This window comes from Epinephelus fuscoguttatus, linkage group LG16 (assembly GCF_011397635.1).
Source record: "Epinephelus fuscoguttatus linkage group LG16, E.fuscoguttatus.final_Chr_v1".
In the NCBI taxonomy this organism is placed as follows: domain Eukaryota; kingdom Metazoa; phylum Chordata; class Actinopteri; order Perciformes; family Serranidae; genus Epinephelus; species Epinephelus fuscoguttatus.
The window spans coordinates 16,667,015-16,681,261 of NC_064767.1; the positions used below are offsets into that span (position 1 = coordinate 16,667,015).

A 14,247-nucleotide genomic window follows, 5' to 3' on the forward strand; every position below is an offset into this window, starting at 1 on the left:
GATTAGAAGACTGATACTGATCTCAGGTATGTATAGTACTAATGAAGCTACTGCCAGCAGCCTGTTGGCTAAATCCAAACACAAATGTCTGTGACTTCAAAAGAGCCATGCCAGAGAAGCGTGTTCCAGCCAGATAAATGCTGTATAATTGATGGTATGCTGGTTATATATTTAACAAAGCTGATCGATACATAACAAAACGCCCCCACTCTTATTATTACGCACAAGTCAGCATTTAAAATCTGAGAATCCTGAGAAAGAAGTCGCCCACGTAGCTACTGTATATCTCGCTGCATTATTCAAAAGTTCTCCACATGAGAAAATCACACGCTTCCTTTGAAGGCGGGGTCAGACGTCACAGTTGAGGGCACGCTATTTTCTGCTCTGATTACAGAGCGGCATCGTGGGGAGCTGCACCCCGCCTTTTAACAAGAAGGATGGGAAAACTTTCCCCTGCTCCTGTCATGTTTATCAGTGTGTGTCTCGGCGTGTGTGCGCAATTCACAGCTGAGCGCTTCCTCACAAAAAAAGTGTAATATCAGAGTCAGCAGAAATGGATGAAACTCTTGGAAGCCACAGTCATTACTTTGAAGCAGCTATAAGGCATTGTTGTGATGGTGAGAATTTGATAGTGTTGGTTACAAGAAATGCTCCGATAGTCTCTCTGATATCTTTCCCATCCATGTGAGAAAGTAACTCCCTGCAAAGAATACCTTATAAAAAAGTGGATATTGTGAGCTGTCACAGTTTGAACCAAACCACTCACATAGAAAGACTCATGTGAGTTTAATGGGGAAAAATAAATAGCATTATGGTGTTTAAACTGAAAGGCCATGTGGAGCAAATAAAGGATTTGAGGCTGATTAACACACGTGGTAGTGAACGGTTTGAGAAATGGTTCATCTCATCTGACCGCCTTCTGACTGGTAACATGGCCCTTTAATCTCCGTCCAAGCCATCTGCCATCTCTAAGTAATGGGGAAGACAAACATCTGGAGATGCCTCACCACAGCCACGGCCAGCAGAAAACATATCTATTAATGGGGGATACACATCTGGGCTGGAGCGTAATGGCACTGGGCTGATATCCACTTTGTGATTTGGCATAGATGTCAAGTGCTCCAGCCGGCAGAGGAGCCCAACAGGCAGCTAATTTTCTATGTGCAATAATTCAGTGTACCAGGGGTGATGCGCAGTTGTGTGTAAAAATTTCGAAAGTGTGCTCTTTAAGGGCTGGCATAAACAATTTATCACATCTCATAAAAATGTAAATGTGGTTTTGTTTAAACGCCGTGGCCGTTGATTTACCCCCCTGCCCCACTAAGCCTTTTAGAGATGTCAAAGGAAAGCCTGATTGAATGATAGCAAGACTAAAAATGACCTTACAAGGGGGTGCATAACCACTGAGAGTCTATTTTTACATATTCCTTTGTGCACGTTGGTGTTTGTGGTAATGATGAGGCCATGAATGTTGAGGCAGCGCCAGCACAAATATCATTATGTTTAAAAGCACGACTTCCTGCCAGAAAAAGGCGAACACCTTTTCTGTGTAAATCATGTCTGGATTGTGTTAGCCTGCTGAATCTGAACAATGTCCACACTGATACAATCAGGCTGCACAGAGGAAGAGGAGGGTGGGAGCGGCACGAAGGTTTTATACTCACCATGACAATGCCTCCAGACTGCTCAGCTGTGCACATGCTCATAATGGGCGCCATGCCAATGGTGGTGCCCTGGAAGTAAACCCCGCTGCAAGGGACAGAAGTATGGCGATGAGGAGATAAGAATGTACAGGATGAAACCAGCTGTATGTTTTTAAAGCTTATTACCCACTTATTATTATTATTGCAGCTGGATTTCTAGTAAGGTTTAGATTAATGTCCTACCAGGTTTAGATGTAGCAGATGAACTTTGCTGACAAATGCAGTGGTTTTAAAACAGTCAAATTATCTGCAATTAAACATATTTAATTTCTAGAAGTACGCACTGTTATCAAACAGGTGAGGAGAGGTAACATAACACTACCTCAAAGACCAGCACATGGAAGAACAGGAAATGCACAGAGCCATATTTCAGTGGGATTGTCAACTGAAGCGGGTATTTTTGAGAACAAGCCTAAAACATGAATAAGTAAAAAACACTTTAACTTTCTTTGCATTATGAATTGAGATTTCATGTTTCAGTTTTCCCCCTATGTGCATCTGGCAGCAGCATCACACCAGTACTGAAATATGACCGCCGCTGCTGCTGCTGAATTTATTTATTTATTTTTCCGAGATGAGAAAGGGGAAGAGAGGAAAGGAGAGGGCTTTGTCTTATCTTATGAAATTAACGTTACATTAATATCCACTGAGTATGCTTTGTGCACCGGTCACTTCTCACATCTGTGAGGAAAACATGTAAATGAGGAACTTTGGGCATAGGACTTGGACATTGACTGTGGGCCCAATATGGTCAGCACAACGATTACAACAACAAGCACCAGGTAGACGTCGACAATGAAGCAAATAATGCTGATCATGGATTAAGAATTATCACTCGCCAAAGGGAAAACAGTTCTGCAACTTCACGCGAGTACTGAACGTTAACTTTAAGCAATTACTTGATATAAATACGCGAGGAAACATTTGTGAAATAAATAGCATTTGGAAGACCCATCTGGATACAGATGTAGAGGGTATAGTATATAGTAGGTATTCCACATGCATTGATAGAAACCTCCTGGCAAGGCACACGGACACTGACAAAAAATAAAATAAAATAAAATAAAATAAAGTAAAATAAAATTTGAAAAATGGATAAATAAAATAAAATTAAAAAAGTGATAAAAAATACAATTAAAACATGGATAAATAAAATAAGATAAATGCATAAATAAAAAATGGACAAATAAAATAAAATAAATGAATAAATAAAATAAAATAAAATAAATGCATAAATAAAAAATGGACAAATAAAATAAAATAAATGGATAAATAAATTACAATAAAAAAATTGATATATAAAGATTAAGATTTTCTAAAATAATAATAAAATTGCACATGTGTTTTGTGCATTTTTTCTTATTTGCGTTGTAGCACCTTCCCTGCTATAACTCCATCCCAGGGGAAGCACTGTGTTGTACTGTCAAATGCTTTGTTCTAGATGATGGTGATATTGCAACTGTTTTATTCACTGTATGTGGTGTAAGTGCAAACATTTGTTGATTGTACAATTGGACCCTAATAGAGTAGTTGTTGCCAAGGCGACAGCTAATGGGGATCCAAATAAACATTCAGGTAGCAGCATATTTTTAATTATTTCCAATTTGCTGTGAAAATTAACTTACAGCAACATGATTCACACCCAACAGGAAATTTAATGGAAAACAATTGCTGACTGGGTCGGAAATCATCCTCTGGAAAATGGTTCGCAATAATGCAAAGTATAAGCAGCTGATGGGCTGAGTCATGTAAACATTAGTACGGCCTTATGTTTGCATACCAATATAAACATTTTTCTGTTCATTTCTGGACTCGATATCTCCTGTTAAATTAAAGTTCCACCTTATGAGCTGAGCGTTGTCGTGAGGCTTCTGTGGCAGCAGTTTGACCTTCCTCCAGTCGAGGAACTCGTGCAGGGTGGTGAAGGGATCCTGGGTGACGGGACATTTATCAGAGTCACTCCACACCTCAAGACCCACGAGGGCCACCCGGATGTTCAGGGCCCTGTAAAACTGATAAGCAGAGAGAGAGTCGGTGTGGAGAGAAAGGTCGGCAGACTTATGGAGCTTAGATTACATGAATGATCAAAGACACTGTCACCTTTGGTTACTCAATTCAGTTAGATTGTATTTCACAGAAGAAACAGTTGAATGAATGAAACCTTCTGTGTTAGAATTTTTCATGTTTTCTACATGATGAAAGCATGTATTTTTCCTGTCTCTATCTCTGCTTCCCTTAAACAAATCCATCTGCCTACTATATCTGCTGGCTATAGATCCACAGCTCTGGCAGCAGAGCTTTTAGACAGACTAAAAGCAGCTGTTCCAGTAGGACATTAATACATCACACAGTCATCCCATTAATCTCCGCTGCCAGCAATATTTCTATTTTAAAAAAGTGATTTATCCCTTCTGTGCAAAGGGGAGAGGATGTTTTACCTTGTCCACATAATTGGCTATCTCTGCCAGTCTCTGTTTCACCTTCTCCACGTCCCTCCCCTGTTTCTGAAACTAAAAACACAAAGACATGTAATCAGCGGTAGACGTGGGAACATGTCCGCTCAGAGGTAGTTGAGTTGCATGAAGACATGAATAATACTGTAGTTACAGTCATCTTCAGAACTAAAAGGCATGAAACAACGCTGGACACCCGCAAAGGCAATACGTTTTACTGAGTGTTAGGCAGCTTGTCAAGCTGTGACCATCTGGATCTAGAAAAATCTCCTAGTGTTACAGAGACAAATGGCGTGGCCGCAGGGAGCAGGTATATTGGCAGATCTTGACAGCCTGCAAAGCTTTTGATCCAAATTGCAGCAAAGTCAAACATACTATTTCCACCCTACTGTGTATCCACCTGTGTTGGTGCTGTACTTCAAATCTGAGTCTGACAACATTCTTGATCCCTTATCCTTTCTTTTTTTTCACCGTTTCCTCTCTTTCCATGCGGGTCAGGGGCATTAGCAAAGGGCTGCCAAGAGGAAACCCCACAATGAGCTTGTCAGTGCTTACGGGGGACTCTTCTGTATCCACACGACTTTTTCCTGTTTCCTGTCTGGTCAGCTGGGGAATCGTTCAGCACTTCCTGTCAAAACGAAGCCTCTGCCACAAGACCACACTGCTTGTTGCACACTGACCTAATTCTGCAGCCCCAGCGGGACCTGCTCTGCTGTTACTACAGCTTACCCTGCTTTTTTCTGCTCCATGACATGAGGGGCTGCTGTGTTTCCACTGTGTTGTTTTCTGCTGTTCAAACATGGCATTTGTGAATGGAGGTGAAGTGGGTGCATTACCTCTCTGTTGTCTGCAACGATGATCAGCTCAACGTACTTGGTTGTCTTCTGAGTGTGCCTTTTATGCTGTAGTAAAAACAGAGATGCTGCTTGTTAGTAAATGATTTGAGATTTGCTAAAAAAAAAATGTTTTTCAAGTACTTTTATCCACTTGATCCTCCTTAAGATCAGGTGACTTTATATTTCAAGCACTGGCAAATATCATAGACACACAATGGATGTACTATCGCTTCCTGTTGGCTTATATTAAAAGCCTAAAGATAAACCCTTTCAAGCCTGCAATACCTGAAAAAAGATTTGCAAAGACTTAGAGAAGAAAATCAATACCAATCTCATATCTGTACGTTAATTATAAGACAGCTTGCAGTTGGTTATCTTAGCTTAGCATAAACACTAAAAACAGAGGGAAACAACTTGACTTGCTCAGGCCAAAGGCAAAAAAACAACCTGTAGCTTTAAAGCTCATCATGTTATACATACAAGATATGTTATATGTTGTTTGTTTAATCCAGGGGTCAGCAACCTTAGGCAAGCATGTCAATGGTGGCACATGGTGTGCAAGAGTTTTATGGAAATGCTAACTGCTCTCATGTGCATGCCAAATTTTTGTTTTTTTAAAGATATTTTTTCGTTTTTTTTTTTTTAACCTTTTTTTTGATAGCACAGCTATGGCATGAAAGGGTGAATGACATGCAGCAAAGGGCAACGGATTGGAATTGAGCTCACATGCAGCCACCGCGGCAAGGCCACAGCCTTTGTGCATGGGGTGCCTGCTCTACCAGGTGAGCTGGTGCCCCCATGTTTATGTTTTTAATTTGTGTTTTGGCCTGTTGCGCCACCCACCACCGTCTACCCGTCACACAGTCAGTAGAGTCTCAGCATCAGTTACAGTTACGACTGAGCTACAATGGCAGATGGTGCGACGAACCCAAACGACCTCGTTATGATTCCCAAAAACGCCAAGACAAAACTCGAGGCAAAGCGAGGGTCTATATAGGAGATGCTTTTGAACGGTGGAGACGGTTGAAAGCGGAGAAGAATTTGAAATCGGATGTCCAAGTGGCTACTCATCTCCTCGACAAGTAAGCTCTACCCAAAGTTGGCTAACTAGCATCATAGCCAGACTGGGATGGACATTTCGAATACTTTCAACTGTCATTCATTTTCGATCATACATTGTAGCCCATGTGCAGGTGGGTCATCAACCCGACTGATTTTTTTGAGAAACAAACGTTAGCAGCACGGCAAGCAGCATTAGCAGTGTCCCGGTACATAGTATTAGCAGCCAGCTCCTCCTCCGCTGTATCCCGGCAGCAGCGTTAGCAGCAGAGAAGCCCGACTTGCTCGAACGGTTCGCTGGAAAACCGAAGATCAAAGACACGGTGACGCGGCCCTGCCACGGCAGCCACCCGTGGGCAAACAAATCAGTCTCCAGTGTGCCGCTGTCCAGCAAACTCCGATCTGTAGGGGAGGGGGCGGACACGACTCGCAGCAGTATTTTCAATTTGAGTGCAGTAACCGTTTTGGCCACATTCTTACATACAGCGCCTTTAAGTGTTAAATACCATTTTGAGACGACTCCAGCCTGTGGCCCTTTGCTGCATGTCACTCCCTCGCTCTCTCCTCCCTTCACACTCGTCCATCCTATCCATTAAAGGCTGAAAATGCCCCCCAAAAATATCTTAAAAAAAAAAAAAAAAAAAGTTTGTTTGTTTTCTACAAACTTGAAACATTTGCCTGTCACCTGTGGCCCATTCAGAATGGACCCATGACCCACTTTGGGACCACGACAACCAGTTGGGAACCACTGCGCTATCATTGCTCACTGAATTGGAAAATGTGGAAAGTCATTTGCTTATGGCGAACACGGTAAGGAGACTTTCCTCTGAAGCTCAGAGATTTTATTTAATGGATTTACCAAACAAAGGGACAATGAAATCAAGAATAAAAGACATTCCCATGTCAGCCAGAAGTGCTGAACAATGCCATCAAAGTGCAAGTGCAGCAGGTTTGAAAGAAGCCACAGTTTTCAGCATCACACTTGATGAGAGCATGGGTGTGACATTTCTTGGGCTGAGTGACTTTCAGGAGTGATGTAATTGCCGTAAATGTTTCTTCCTGTTTCCAGTCCTGCTAAGTTCTGCTAAGCTAAGCTTCTAGCTGTAGCTTCATTTTTAACAATCAGGTATGAGGGTAGTATCAATGGTTCCATCTAACTATTGGCAAAAAAAGCAAATAAGCAAGTGTGCCAGAAAGCTGCTACTAAGCCACCAGTAACTTTACTTCATCCCAGTATCAGCACTGTATAGTTATCACACAAAATCATGCAGTGTCATCCATCCATATTCAGTGATCCTCTTGCTTAATATCCCGTCTGCTGAGACAGAACTGATGCTCCTCTAAAATGGCAAAGCCCAGCTATTACTCAGGGGTCATTAACTACTGTATGTTGGTGAGTTTCACTTCCTGACTCAGATGGAGTTTTTAATGCTTGGGAATAGTGGCAGATGGATGCTGCACCTGCACCATGTAAATCGTTGGCCAAACCTGCATGGGCCCTCGACTTTGGGCTCTAAGCGCAGATAAAATGTGTCAAGCCCATGGCAACACCCTCTGGGAACTCATCCAAAGTGGTCCACGTGCCAGTTTCTGATCTTTGGTCAAAAGCCCATTTATCTTTCATCAAGTGAATGTCAGTCTCACCCTCTCCAGAAACGTTTGAAAATTAAATACAACAAGAAAAATCTGCTAACACCGATGACAACACAGCTTTGAACTGTGATATGTACTGTCTCTGATGCAAGCTTTATGATAAAAAACATAATTCTGATCTCACCCTCGTGTGGAAGGACTGAAAGGGGCTTTTGATGTGGTGTTCAGGGGCGACAGAGGACATGTTGAAGCCGTGGCCGCAGGATCCCGGGGTCAGCGTGAGTTCTTCCACTCGGTAGATGAGGTGAACACCGCTGTCATGTCCAGGCGCTGGCTCAATGATAAACGTCTTGTTTTCAAGCGCGATGAAACCTCTGCAGAGACAGCAGCGCAAGTCTGAAAACAAAGCCTTCAAGCATAAGCAATCTCTCAAACGCAGAATTTGACTGAATGTGGCTCTGTCTAATGGAATATGTTACAACTGAGGCAGCATTTTTTTCCTACAGGCCGACTTCTACTGAAGACAAACTATAAAAGATCTTTTTAAATCTCGGCAGAGGGGCCAAACCACACAGAGCTTTAAACACTAGTCTTGTTAGTGTTAAAACTCCTCATGGCTTTATGCACAAAAGCTCTATGTAATTCATATTTGTCATGGTTTAATGACTTTTCATTTCTACAATGCCTATGTTTTTATATCTTTACTCAAGGCATGTGTAATACTACTGTGTAATATAAGGACAGAGGGATGTCGTATGCTGTAAAGCCCTGTGAGGCAAATTGTGATTTGTGATATTGGGCTTTATAAATAAAATTGAATTGAAAATTGAATAATACATATATTTACACACCTCTGGGCTAATGTGTGAACCTGGACATTTTTTGATAATGTGACTGATACTGCAGCCCTCAAAACTTCTGGAACAAAGTCATTTGGAGTGGTGAGATAAAAAAAACTTTGTTCACGGCCCTCAAACACTACGTTATGAGAAGGGTCAACAAGGCCTGTGACAAAAAGTACACTATTCCTACTGTGAGGGAATGAGGTGGATTGCTGACATTAGAGGGAGGGAGTGAATGTCAAAATGCCGGAAAATACTGTATACTTTGCATTTATAAATTTAGAAGCTGCACATGGGACGCACTTGGACCTTCCGATATGACAGTGATCAAAAACACAAGGCCAAGTGGAACCTTCAGTGGCTACAGCAGAAGAAGTGAATGTTCTACAGTGGCATTAACAGTCTCCTGACCTGGGAGGATCTCAAACTAGTTCATGCAGGAATACCCAGGACATTATGGGACCTGGAGGCTTTTTGGCAAGAAGAATGAGCAGCTCTACCACCTGATAAAATGAAGGGCCTCGTCTACAACCGTTACAAAAGACTGCAAGTCGTCATTGATGCTAAAGGGAGCAATACACACTATTAACAACTTAGTTAGTTAGTTACTAGCTGTTTATTTCAAACATGTAAATAAACGAAATAGTCATACAGTGGTAGACAGACATAAAAAAAAAGTTTACTGAAGTAAGCATGAAAACTGAAAACAACATATGCTTTGATGTACATGTCCAAAAAGCAGTGTGAAAGTACAAACTTATTCATTTATTTATTCCCACCCCTTCTCCATATAGTCAATTACATAGCTCCCCATCACTATAAAGCTGTACAATAATCAAGTCTCCTAGACCTATTAAATATATATTAAAGTAATTACCAATAATATTTGTCTTGTCAGCTAAAAGGTATGCAAACTTTTGAACGGGGACCCACTCAATATCTTTATAATGATCTTTGTAGTGATCGTGCTAATATGTGATGCCTTATAGTTTAATTTAAATCCCATTAAATATAAAAGAAATGTGTTTGCCTGATCACTCATGTTCTCTTTAACGAATGGTGCACATATTATAAACTCTGCCAGGGTATATAAACTTATGAGCAGAACAGTATATGTATCTTCTGTTCTTATTTTTGTTGTCAGCAGAGAACCACTGTACTGAAAGCTGATTACAGCTGGGCATAGGGGTATTGCCCAAGCAAAATTTCCCTCTGGAGACAAAAAAGTACTTCTTATCCTGCCTTATATTAGTTCAGTATTCTTATACATCAGCCTTCTTCTTGTTATTGAAATGATCCCCTCTCCCTCTCACATCATTAATATTCATAAACTGTTGGTAACTTTAAAGTCACTATGAAATACACATTACATTTTGCCAGTTAATCCTGTGTCCCTGTGTTAATTCATCATTTATCTCTTGTTATATGCCAAATATATGCGCTTCTGTACAAGGGTTTCAAATGTTTGATGACTCATTCAGTACTCAGGAACTTTTACAAAAGTTAATCCAATTAAATGAGACTTTTGGCGCCTAGCTAGCCACACCAGTCATATAAAACTGCATTTCTGTTTGTGGGTTGTAATAGCTCACAGAGTTATGTGGAGAGAGATGGGAAGAGATGGTTGTTTGGATATCAGTGGGTAAAACCTTTGGTTTCATTTCCAAAACAATGTGACGGAGGACTGAGTCATTCACCACTCGTCCTACTGACATGATGGCGAAGGAGGCCTGTGTGGGGGTCGCTTCACTGTAGCCACATGTCCCACTAGACCCTTAGCCTGCCCACTTTTTAGCGTTCTAATCAAATACGAAGGATTTGATGTAGATCCCTCTTGTAATTGTACACGGTTCAAATATTCCCCTACACTGGGAAATATGTCACAGTGCAGAAGCTAAAGATGCTCTAATTGCTGCTTCATAGGGACTTAAATGTTCTTTGTCAACAGCTGTAATTGCATTGGCAAAGTAAACTCTTTTGTTTCCAAAAATGTTTAACTGACCCTTCTCCAAGTCCCGCCGCTTGAATGCAGACTGGTCAATCATAGAGTAACATGGGCTGGCTCTGAAAAGGTTCTGACAACTACATGGTTGTGCTTCATTAAGTTTCTTGAGTTGTGCAATTGTTTCTGAATTTCTCCTTTTTCAGGCTGCTTTTGTGGATTTAGAGCTAAACATTGTGCCTGTGGCATGTGCAATAATGACACTTGTTACCTGGAGAGGCTGGAGGGAGATTTACGTTTCTTCCCATTTCAAAACCAAGATCAAATCCTAGAAAGTGTAGGGTAAGCTAGTTAGCCGGCTGCTGAATGACACTGTTGCTCTTGCTTTTAAATGATTGTAAAAGTCAATCAAACCCGACCATGCTTTACAGGAACCAGTGAAGGGAAGCAGGGCAACTTTGCTGATATTCAACCAGTTGTGTGTCATCACATTGTGCGCAGATGAAGATGTTTGGCTTCCCCATGAGCTCCCAACCATTAACTGGCAGAGGCCCAAGCGCTGGTTGCACTCAGGAAGCCAAACACGTTTATCTGCGCACACTGCGATGACACATAGTTGGTTGAAAATTGGTGTTTTCCTTTATATTCATTGTCTTCTGTCTCCAACAACGGGTGAAGTGGTGGTTCACTTTCACACTGTGATCTGTAGCCTATAGTTTGGCTTTAGCTTCTAACTATCTTTGTCTTTTTACCTTGTTGTTGCTGCTGAGTCAGTTTGACATCCTGGATATATCGTTAAAATCCCTATTGTAGTTTTCTGTCAGCTTCTTTCTGAAATCGTGTCTTTTTTTTTTAATATTTCTTCACATAGTACAGTTGAAGTGGAGGTGTGGGCTCCATGCTTGCTCTGACAGCTTGATGGACTATCACAAAGGGGCGGGGCTTAAGCCAAGGGTCAATTAAGCCAGATATGGCATTGTTGAACTTGTTGCCCATATCCTGAATCTTCCAATTCTGCTTGGTCATTAGCAACAGCAAGAAGCCAATTACTGCCAAAACGAGGGCAGATATTTCCTGGATTCCTCTGTGGACAAAGACAATGAGGTGTGACATTTTCTCCTATTCCTGTGAGCCACACACCAACTTACTGACAGCGCGCTTAAGGGGCTTAAGAGCGATGGGCTGCTGTGCGGTGCGGAGTAAATATAAACATTGCAGAGGCAAATAGCACTTAAAGGGCAGTGCTGAGATGCTGCTTGAATACTAAATGATGGGTATGTTTCTTACCGAAGGCCCGAGCAAAGGCTGAGGGTGACATCAGAGTTTGGATGCGCCTGGACTTCCCCATGGTAGTAGCAGTTGTTCTGAAAGAGGTACAGTGTTCATTTAAGAGGCCTTTATAAACAAAAGAGAAAAACACTTCACTCACTAGATAAAATAATAAACGTATCATAACAAAAAAACAAGCTGCTGGTTACAGTCTTTCCCTCTTCACAGAAACAGGCTTCTCTGAAACGAATGCAACCTCCACAGATGAAGAGGGACGGAGAACTGACACGGATGGGAGGTGACAGTAAAGTGGTAATTGTTTTTCCTTCATCATTCCACCAGAGTGGTCTAGAAGAAAGAGAAGGGGACTTTTAAGACTCCTCAGACACACTGGGAACACTGTTGTCTGCACAGAAGGAGAGCAGAGGAAGTGACTCTCGTTAAGAGGGAGCACAGACCTCCATTTACTGTCTAGCTGCACTCCAGCCCTCTTAAATCAACCGACATTAGTCACTACACTGACCATTTCTCATCCCAAATATTGAACTGCAGGAGGAAATACTTTGAGGTGAGATTTTTTTTTTTTTTTTTTTTGCATGAAACAGTCGTTTCCAACGATTTCTGTTTGGCAAGTACAGTACAAGTAACTGAGCCAGGTGGTGATGGAACTGAGATTCATTACATTAAGTATAAAAATAGAGCAGCTACAAAGGCTCTGTGCTGAGGCTATGCTTGACCTAGATTAGTTCACCTTTCATACAAGAAAACATAAGCAGGGATGTGATTGTCTTCCTCAGCAATGTGTCTGTGACTTTTAAAGTAGCTAAATGCATTCAAAGTGAAATATTTAGACATAAGCTCATTTCTTGGATTTCCTGGAGCTACAAAAAGCAGAATAAAAATGGAACACATCTCGGTTAGCCGCTAAACATCCAGTTCTCCTGTTTTATATCCCATTTAAGGGTTGGTAAAATTGTCTTGATTTACAGTTCCTGTTTTGCTTTGTTTTTAATAGGTGTTGACTTGTATGCTTGAGGAGCAAAATCATTACATTTTCACTGACTTCTTTGTCTTACCAGATAATTCACAAGATAGCAGAGTTTATTTAGAGCGCACGTCTTTCCACTGATCCCTGATTAACACATGGCTGACTGCTGAGTTCAGTGACAGCAGGTACTGAAAGTGTGCAGCTGTGCGAGGCTTATCTAAGACAATACAGTATGTCTGTTTGACAGCCTGATGCAACGCTTGTAACATCCTCCCACTCAGAATTAAAGGTGGGAGACAGAGAGTGGAAAATGCTGTTTGCATAACTTTGCAGGAAATTGACTTGTCAGTCACTGCCGAATTACCAAACACTTCTGCTCCGAGCTGTAAGCGACCTGTCAAACTGTCCTCACCGCTGTTCAATTAAACAGTGATTTCAATCCATCTTAGCCGCAAACAGGCAAGAGAATGTTAAATATGTTAAAGGTCCAGTGTGTAGGATTTAGAGGGATATATTGGCAGGCGTGGAATATAATTTAAGAGGTATGTTTTTTTTAGTGCATAATCACCTGGAAATAAGAATCTATGTGTTTTTGATATCTGAGAATGAGCCGTTTATATCGACATAGGGAGCAGGTCCTAGCCCACGGAAACTGCCATGTTGTTCTGCAGGACGGACAAATCAAACAATGGTTCTAGAAAGAGACAATCATGTTTTCATGATGGCCACCTTAGTTAGCAGCCCCTATGAGATGAGCCAAACAGCATCGGAAAACTTTGAGTTTTTAACGTGAAATCATCAGTTCCAGTTGTTTTGTAGAGTAAGAGACCTTTGTGGATAATTTAGCTCCTGGTAAAATCTTACGGAACGTCTGATCTTACTATATAATGACGAAAACTTTGTCTGTCTGTGGGTGTGTCTGGTCCATGTTTTTCTCCTCACTGACTTGGTCAATCCATGTGTCCACAGTGGTAGAGGGTCATGGGAGAATGCGAATGAAGCAATATTACATCAATTGGCCAAAGGGGGGCGCTATAGCATCAACTGAAATTGCAAACTTTGAATGGGCATATCTCATGCCCCGCATGTCATAGAGACATGAAACTTCGCACAGAGATGCCTCTCCTCATGAGGAACAAATTTGCCTCAAGAACCTATAACTTCCAGTTCTATAGATTTTCCGCCATTTTGAATTTTTTGAAAAACACTTAAAATCGATCTCTTCCTAGGAAGTTTGACCGATCTGCATGAAACTTGGAGAACGTAATCTAGGGACCAATATCTAAAGTTGCCTCTTGGCAAAAGTTGGAAAACTTACTAAAACTGAGCTTCTATAAGGCAATGAATATTGCGGAGGGCGTGGCTCATCACATAAAGGTGTATAACATCTCAAGGGTTTCACCCATCACCACGCAACTTGGTAGGCATATGACCACACATAATCTGAGGGGACCCCTCCATTATTGACCCCATCAAACAAAATGGGGGCGTTAGAGAGCTAATTTCTTATCTAGGCCGAACCGCTATATTGACTTTTACTAAACTTGGTAGATATGTAGAAC

General features: G+C 41.4%; 1 protein-coding gene across 2 annotated transcripts in view; it reads right to left on the minus strand.

The window, feature by feature from the left end:
• Window positions 1–14,247, minus strand: part of adam12b (ADAM metallopeptidase domain 12b) — a 141,457-nt gene that overhangs the window by 62,798 nt on the left and 64,412 nt on the right. For both annotated transcript variants that reach the window (XM_049600643.1, XM_049600644.1), the window contains exons 5-10: window positions 11,716–11,792; window positions 7,829–8,018; window positions 4,993–5,058; window positions 4,142–4,213; window positions 3,546–3,715; window positions 1,665–1,749 (exon numbers count right to left, since the gene is read on the minus strand). In XM_049600643.1, coding sequence (XP_049456600.1) covers window positions 1,665–1,749; window positions 3,546–3,715; window positions 4,142–4,213; window positions 4,993–5,058; window positions 7,829–8,018; window positions 11,716–11,792 — 660 coding nt within the window. The remainder of the gene's footprint in view (window positions 1–1,664; window positions 1,750–3,545; window positions 3,716–4,141; window positions 4,214–4,992; window positions 5,059–7,828; window positions 8,019–11,715; window positions 11,793–14,247) is intronic.